A 9,617-nucleotide genomic window follows, 5' to 3' on the forward strand; every position below is an offset into this window, starting at 1 on the left:
TTTTTTCGACAAAGATAAAAATACAAATATACTTACCTGTTCACTCTCGAAGGTCGCACAGGAACCTGGTTCACTTTCGATCGGATCTCGGTCGGCTTTCGCTCGGATCTAGAAAAATCAGTGAAAGAAAAAATATATATATATATATATATATATAAGCCAATCAGGCGCAAAGTATAATAAACTAAACTAAACCAAAGCAAAGTAAACTAAAAGTAAAGCATAGTCTTATAGTGTACGGAAAATACGAATAAAAATGATCGTGTATCATTAGTTTTGTGCTGGTGGCAGTGGGGGAGGGGGGGGAGGGGGAGGGAGATGCCTTTCGAACAGGCCTTTCTTCGAGCAAACTATTTTCGGTTAGATCCCCGACGTGTTATACTTATGTGCTAAAATTATCGCCGGTTGCGATAATACTTCAAGGCTCGTTTCGCCGCCGTAGCCGCCGCCGGTTAGCTTCGGCGCTCCTTACGAAATAACAAAAATCATCTGGCATGTTTACATCCTTGGCTCGGACACTCGAAGCTTATGTCATCGTTCGTAGAGATTGAGATTGGTTTTACTAATGAGAGAAAGAGATAGAAGAATGTATGGATAGGGTAGGTAGATAGAGAGAAAGAGTGAGAGTGAGAGTGAGTAAGTGAGTGTATGTGTGTATGTGTATGTGTGTGTAGTGTGATGTGTGGTGTCTATCTTGGCAAAGATAGTCCAAGAGTAATGACGATCAACGCGAAACGTTTGCAGTCGATGCAACAGCTACGATCGGTCAGGGCCGAGCCTTCTCATTGCCAGCGAGCTTCGTTGAATTATAATAGTACATATGTATGTATGTATATATCTATATAGATAGATAGATAGATACAGACACTGGCCGCGCCTGGAACCTTGACTATTCGACGAGAACTTTCCAACGAAAAGATTCTCTCTAGATTTATATATATATATATATATATATATATATATATATATATATACTTTTGTTTTGGTATTATTTCATTATATTACATTGTAATTATGTTATAAAAATTATATTGAATCAATTATAGAGAAAATTATTAGAGATTATATTATATATTATAGAGATAAAATTATTAGGGAAAAAATTATAGAGAAAGAAAAAAAAAAAAATATATATATATATATATATATATATATATATTGTACGTATGAATATATTTATGTATATGCAAATTTTGGATATTGTCACTGTATGTTAATTTGTAGGCTCGGAGGTCATGGTGACAATGTGAATGAGTTAGAGAAAAAGAGACAAAGAGAGAGAGAGAGAGAGAGAGAGAGAGAGAGAGAGAGAGAGAAAGAGATAAATAAACAGATGTTTCTATTATAATTACAAGTTAACATCGTTCGTCTAGTCGGTAAGTATGCATAAATGCCCAGCGTTTATGATGTTTTCTTCGCACGTCCTACTGTTTTCTTTTTTATATGTACGTATGTGTATATATATATATATATGTATATGTAAATATATGGGAACATATATAGTATACATAGGAATATTTTATTTGCGTAAGACCAAGTCCAAACATATTTATCTTCCATTGTAAACGATAATATGTCGTTATTAACATGGGAAAATGATTACTTTCATCGTTTGATGATAATATAAAATAAACAATCGTTTTTTTTTTTTTTATAGGATAATGTTAATTATCCTATCAAATGATCATTTAACGGAAACCTTTTTTTTTTTTTTTTTTTTATTTTCGATTTAGAAATCGACCTTTTGAACGTTAATAATCTTATCTCAGATATTTGAGATATTCTATACGTATGTCGAGTTTTATATATCTATGTATATCTATGTACAGTATGTATTAATGTTCTTTTAAAAAAAAATAAAAAGTTAATAAAGTAATCGATCGTACTGTTCGAAGTAATATCACGTCAAAAAAAGAAAAAATGATCAATCGAAAATTCAATTCTACTTTTGATGATGTAATTTTCAACGATCGAACAGAAATCGTATATATATACATATATATATGTATATATATGTGTATATTATTATTTCATCGTACGAATTTAATCAAATGATTAATCAACGTTCGATGTTTTGCAATCAACACAAAAAAAGAAGTGGGAAAATCCAAAAAAAAAAAAAAGTAAAAAAAGTAAAGAAAGAAAAGGAAAAAGAAAAGAGAGAGAGAGAGAGAGAGAGAGAAGAAAAAACATTAATGAATTAATCGAGCAAAAACACGAAATATTTATATATAACTGCATAATATTTTACTTCGTTTCAAATTTTACTTTTATTTCAAACGTTATATTATCCGTTGAATGTTTATTCGAAATAATTAATTAATAAAAAAAAAAGAAAAAAGGAACCATTTAATAAGGCGATACGTTAGGAAAAAAAAAAATAATCCTTGTTATAGAAAAAAAGAAAAGGAAAGAAAAAAATATGAGAGAAGATGTAAAAAAAAAAAAAAAACAAAAACAAAAGAAAAAAAAATAAATAAATAAAAAGAAACACAAGAAGATTTAACTTTACCTTCTTTTTACGTGGATGCTGTTCTTCAAGATAATCCGGCACTATACCCTCGTCCATAGTGATCGTCGAACCTGGCGTACTGCTTGATGATGAACCCGAAAGGTTGCAAGGATAATGAGCTTGATTGATGTGCGAAACGTGAGCCGGTGTTGGCCACAACGAACCAGTCGTTGGTGCACCCTCGTCGCTTAGGGGTGGACTAGGGGTGCCACTTCGCCAGGAAGCACCACTGCTGCTGCTACTACTATTCGAGGTACCACCGACTCCTGGTGAACCTACTACTACACCACCCCCGCCTCCTCCTCGACTACCCCAGGAACCTTTAACGTTTAAAAAGAAAAATGAATATTTCACGTCAATAAGATTTCATTATCGCGATTAAATCGATTCAATTATTCTATAGCTGGTCGGACGACCGTCGATATTTTTATTCATACGAATTTGGAATTGTAAATTTTCTTCTTCTTCTTCCTTTTTTTTTTCTTTTTTTTTTTTTTTTTTTTTTTTTTAATTAAATAAATTAACGTAATGTATAATATAACTAGTCGGAGGACGGTGACTATTTTTATTCATTCGAATGTAGAATATTTTTTTTAATTATGAACGTGTATATATATATATATATATATATATATATATATATATATTATATTATGTAAAAATATATAATATCATAGAAAATATTTATATTTAATATTTATTTCTCTAGGTTTATATAATATTTAATAATGATAATTTTAATTATATATATATATATATAAATTAAAATTAAAATAATGATAGTAATAAAATATATCATCAAAGAAAAATAAACAGAATTAATAATTCTGTTAAACTCATAAAATATACATTTGCAAATATATAATATATATATATATATGTACATATACATACATATATAAATTATATTTATACATATACACATGTATACAGTTTTCATATATTCATAAAATAAATTACATTCTTACGTAAAAATAAATCAATATTATCATGTAGAAAGTAAAGAATGATTAATTATCATCACCATCTGCTTATAATCTGTATATATTGATTGAATCGATATTTATTATGATAGGTTAAAAAGACAATGAAATTTATTTGAAATAATATCCATTATAGGATATATTTCTGAACAAATGTATTCGACTGTTTTTGATCGAAGAGAACGGCGTGAGATGTATCGCGTTTGCTACTGACCGTAATTGTGTTGGCAGTGAAGTGGCAGGGGGTTGTGAGGACTATGGGGCGAGCATGAAAGCGACATGAGAACCAATGCGGCGGTGCATTCGTCCATGCAATCACCGCGTTCGTTGGTGCGACAACCCTCACGACCGCAGCCGTGAGGTATCCTTTCGCTCCATCCACTGTAAGATCGCTCGGAATCATTGCTCGAGCTTGGCCGCCGTTTTCTAGACCTGAAACACATTTTTTTATTTATTTATTTATTTATTTATTTACTTATTTATTTATTTATTTATTAATTTTCCTTTTTTTTCTTTTTCCTTTTTTTTTCTTTTCCCTTTGATTATTAAATCTCTTCTCTTTTCTTCGTTTTTTTTTTTTATATATTATTTATATTTACATTTATATTTGTATTTATTTATGTACGATTATCAAACATAGAAAGATCTTTCCGAACAAGAAAGTAAAATAAAAGAAAGAGGGAGAGAGAAAGTTTCCTTTTTCATTTTTTTTTTCTTTCTTTCGATTATTAAATTTTCTCTCTCTCTCTCTCTCTCTCTCTGTCTTTTTTTTTTACATATTTATATTTATATTTATATTTATATTTATATTTATATTTATATTTATTTTTATATTTATTTATTTATGTACGATCATCAAACGTAGAAAAGGTCTATCCAAGAGAAAAGTAAAAAAAAAAAAAAAAGAAAAAAAAAGAAAAAAAGAAAATATACCCTTCACAATTACGTCATTGAAATATCGTTCATTAAAATGAATTAATTACATTATTCTATTTTACTTTGAAGGTAATTTAATTGTTCCGACAGTTTCGTTTTTCGAAACGTTTACGGGATTATTTATATTATTAAAATAGATAAAAAAAAAAAAAAAGAAATAAATAAATCAAAAGCAAAAAGATCAGTGTCAAAGTATTCTCATATTTTCTATTTCGAATCGTTTCTTTTTATTTAAATATCATTTATTAAAATTACTTTAATTAAATCGTTTTGCTTGGAAATATCGTATCGTTTTCGAATATTTTTAAATTTTATCAAATGAAAAAAAAAAAGGAATAAATAAATAAATAAATAAATGAAACAAAAGAAAAGAAATATGACCGGATCAGAAAGATCAAAAAAAATTATTTTTATATCGATAAATATCATTTTATTAATTAATTATGCAATGAAATTATTTTATTGAGAAATATCAGTTTTTTATAGTCTTTGATTTCAAACTTTGTCGAATATATTATTACAAAAAAAGAAAAAAGAAACAAGAAAATGAATAAGATAAAAAAATCCAAACGAAAAGAAAAAGAAACATAATTTTCAAAGTAATATCATGAAGTGTTTATCAAGTTTATCAATACAGATCAATACTATTCATTTTTATTCGAAGTATTTTCGTTTTTTCGCTCGCTCTATTTCTCTCTCTTTTTTTTCTTTGTTTTTTTCTTTTTTCCATTTAAATATCTCTTACGAATTAATTAAATTATTTCATTGAAAGGCATCATCTTTGCACCATCGATTACGAATATTATTTTTGTAATACGATCGAATGTGTTTATTATTTAAAAAGGGAAAGAAAAGAAAAAAACGAATAAAGGAAAAAAAGAGAGACGAATTATGAAAAAAAAAAAAAATAAATAAAATAAAATAATAATAATAACAATAATAATAATGAAATTCAGTGAAATCACTGAATTTCTTCGTAAAGTTAAATTATATGTGCATAAGAAGTACATTATGTAATACCTTTTACGAAGGAATGCAAATGAAACAAAAAAAAGAAAAGAAAAGAGAAAAAAAAGAAATAACAAATTTCATTGAATAAAATTGCCGAAGACGTCGTTTGTTATCAATGTATCAACGATGTGATCGAAGATATATAACGTAGTATGCGTAGTTGTGTATTAGTGTATGCACGTAGTACGTGGCTTTCACCGTATTAAAGATCAACCGGTTGAAATCGGCGCAAAATATATTCGTAGTCGCTTTCCATGACATTTAAAGCGGCCAACATATGGACGCTTTATGGATCGAACGTTTCGTCGATTATTATTCTAATCGCTTTCTTCCGTATTTAATCGTATATCGAAAAGAGCTAATAATATTATAAAATCTATAATCTTGTGATGATAAAATATATACGTATCGAATATATATATATATATATATATAAAATCATATATATATATAAAATCATAATAATTTTTACGAACGTTTTGTTGTTATTACTTTATTTGTTAATATTTTTGTTTAAAAATTTCAAATGTCCAATAGATATATCAATCGGTATATCTGCATATATGTGTGTGTGTGTTATACAATACGTGCATTTACATATATATATATATATATATATATATATATATTTTATTACAATTATATAGTCTCTAGGAGAATAAAACGAAAGATTTGCATGTAACGATAAGCTCTAATAAACGAGTATATCGAAAGCAGGTGTTACTTTCAAATGGATTGACTAGCTTAGCGCTGACACACACACCGACCACGTTGTAATTTCACTTTCGACTTTCGATACGAGTACTTACTATTACTATAGTATAAATATATATATATATATATATATATATATATATATATATATCGATAGAAACGATTACAAATTGCATTATGTTGTTTAAATCGAAACGACGTATTACATAAATATTCGATCGATTTTTCTTTTTTCTTTTTTCTTTTTTCTTAATCGTATTGTAAAAGAGATCGATCAGTGGTCAATACTTTGAAATTTCAAATCTAAATTCTATGACAATTATAAGTAATTTACGTTTAAGTAGTTTTAATTGTAATTGATAACAGATGAATTTTAATCGTTCAAAAGATATATTTGCATATATATATATATATATATATATATATATATATATATATGTGTGTGTGTGTGTATAAAAAAGTATGGATAAAGTATATATTTGTCCCTTATCGTAAAATAGAATTTGTGATATGTTAACGAGATATTAGAAGTTTACTGAAACTAACATATAACATGTATCTAATGTAACCACTGGGGAACACTTTTGCACCTTTTAATGAAGTAACCGGTCAAGTGGAAATCGCGAAGTGTTAGGTACACGCACGCATCTAATATATCTAATACGTGTTTATGTTATGCAGTCATCTCTCAAGCGCGTTACGTAATATGATTAACCAAGAGGACGAGAGTTAGTCCTGATAGTGCACGTAATATATATTTTTTTCCTTCTTCCTTTTTCTTTTTCTTTTTTTCTTTTTTTTTTTTCTTTTTTTTTCTTTTTTATTTTTTATTTTTTTTCTTTTTTTAATGAAAATACTCACACAACGATATATTACACGTGTACTCAAGCATTTGATAATATTATCGATGCAATTATATCACAGATAACATTTCATATTATAAATTCATTTCATTTAATTTTCTTTCCTTTTCTTTTATTTTATTTCACTTTATTTTTTCTTTCCAATTGATTTCGTATTATATTTGAATTGTACGATTCGTAATATCGAAATGTTTTTAAACGAATAGAGAAAAATGTAACAACGGAAAGAACGAACGAACTGGGTCATCATCGGGGATGAACGTATATGTGATGGATATTACAAAACTGGGTCACCATCCTGGTGCGAGTTTTCGAAGGAGAATATACATAAATTTTCTCACTTTTCATACCTAATTCAGAAATCAAATGTCAGAGAAATCAAACGTTCGAAATGGGTTTATAATGTCTTCATAAGGAAATGAATGGAAAAATTTGTCGGAACGATTAACTCCAAACGAATTATCCTGAATTCTTAACTTAACCTTTATCTCCCTTTAATTCCCTGTAATAGATATAAATATGATTTCACTTTTAAAGAGTACGATACGATAGGATACGTATTTTCATAGTTCATAGGTGCCACTTTAATGATAACAAAATGAACGCGAAAGTAAAATAATGATCGAATTTTATCCAAAGAAAGGATAATAATTACATATGTATGGATTTATATACACACACATATATATATATATATAGATATATGTAAGTAAATACGTCCTCTTTAAGTTGAAAAAGATGAAAGATGAATGACGGGGAAGAGGAAGATGAAAAGAAAAAGAAAAGAAAAAGAAAAAGAAAGGAAGAAAAAAATTAATATTATCTCCGTTGATAAGACAATGTTGTTATCCTTTCGATTGAATTTTTTTTTTTTTCTTTATTTTTCTTTCTTTTTTTTTTTTTTTTTTTTTTTTTTTTTATAATACATTCATACATATATACATATTATATATCTATCGACATCCAGTTCCTTGCGATATTCAGGACGCAATGTATGTATATATATATATATATATATATATATATATATATATATATATATATATATATTTTGAAGTAGCTTAACGTTCAGGTGGCCTCTATCGAGCGACCCAATTCGTTAGTAGGTCAACCAACCTGGTATAACCCGATTCGCAAAACTTGCCGACCCCATTTATTTGACCCAATTCCCTGATTTATACGTTTCCGGTAAAATCGTGCCAACCCGGACGCGAGATGATTATTTGGGTCGAAAACCCCCTTGGTGTTATTATCACTCGTTAACACCAAACCAGAGTTACTAAGAAGTAAGTAAGAAAATAAGTAAATATGTAAACACGTGATCCTTTTACTTCGTCATATACGGGAATTAGGCTTATCAATTTTTTTTTATTCCCTTTTTTTTTTTTTATGAATCTTTTATAAATAGATAGATAGATAAATAGAGATGAAAATTTATAGATCGTAAAATCTAAATCCCTTCGATCCATACGCCATTGGGAAGTAATTTATTTTAGTTAGTCTAACGTGTTTCGAAACATTCGATCTCTTCGTTGTCGAAGACATTTATCGTTTACTACTAGTTTGAAGTTTGATATATATATATATATATATATATATATGTATGTATGTATGTATTTATGTATGTATATTATATGTTCGTTCGATGAGCTATCATCTTAACTTTATAGAAGATCTATGTATAGTTTAGAAACATTGAAGGAGATTAACGGTATTTGAAGACAAAGTGAAGTTCTTCTGGACAAGGTCTAAACGAATAGATAGATAGATACATACATAAATATATATATATATATATATATATATATATATATAAAAATATAAATATATATATAATATCCTTGGAAAAGAAGATATGAGAGAGAGCACGTGTATCATCGATGTCCTACTTTTCTACAACAGTTAGATAGAGCCTTTTTTCCCTTCTAAAGAGTGAAAACACTGGAAATAGATTTTCTCTCTCTCTCTCTCTCTCTCTCTCTCTCTATCCTTCTTTCCCTTTCTCTTTTTCTCTTTTTCTTTCTACATCAACTTCTTCTTTTCTTCAACAAGTAGTAGTCGCCGGTAAAACTACTCTCACCGATTGAAACATCGGCACGACCCTACTTGTAATACATATCTATCTTACATATATATAAAATATATATATATATATATTTTTTTTTTCTATATATATATATATATACATACATATATTGTATGTGTTTGTTTGTATATGTTTAACCGGGAACTAGGAAAGGGAATGAAATAGTAAAGGAAGTGAACGAGCGAATTTAAAGGGAAGAGAGAGAGAGAGAGAGAGAGAGAGAGAGAGTGAGGAAGTCAGAGAAGTGTGAGAGGGTAAGAGGGAAAAGGAGGGAAAGGTATATAGAGGTAAAGGGGGAAAACGAAGTTCTCCGTGTACCTGACCCATTTATCCAGCACGATTCCACGGTGCCGTGGATACGTAGCTCTATCGATCGGCCTAGATCCGTGGCCCCGGCCTGCCACCCGCGCGACACACAATTTCTCCAGACCGGCATCACCATTGTTACTAATACTAGCATCGTTATCATCACCATTACTCTGCATCACCATTATCACCGTCATCGTTGTCAT

The 9,617-nt window shown here is 28.6% G+C and overlaps 1 protein-coding gene across 3 annotated transcripts in view; it reads right to left on the bottom strand.

Moving 5' to 3' along the window:
- Nucleotides 1-9,617, bottom strand: part of LOC124432944 (zinc finger protein 395-like) — a 109,742-nt gene that overhangs the window by 41,366 nt on the left and 58,759 nt on the right. For all 3 annotated transcript variants that reach the window (XM_046982325.1, XM_046982323.1, XM_046982322.1), the window contains exons 4-6: nt 3,710-3,927; nt 2,513-2,832; nt 37-108 (exon numbers count right to left, since the gene is read on the bottom strand). In XM_046982325.1, coding sequence (XP_046838281.1) covers nt 37-108; nt 2,513-2,832; nt 3,710-3,927 — 610 coding nt within the window. The remainder of the gene's footprint in view (nt 1-36; nt 109-2,512; nt 2,833-3,709; nt 3,928-9,617) is intronic.

This window comes from Vespa crabro, chromosome 2 (genome assembly GCF_910589235.1).
Source record: "Vespa crabro chromosome 2, iyVesCrab1.2, whole genome shotgun sequence".
Lineage (NCBI taxonomy): Eukaryota > Metazoa > Arthropoda > Insecta > Hymenoptera > Vespidae > Vespa > Vespa crabro.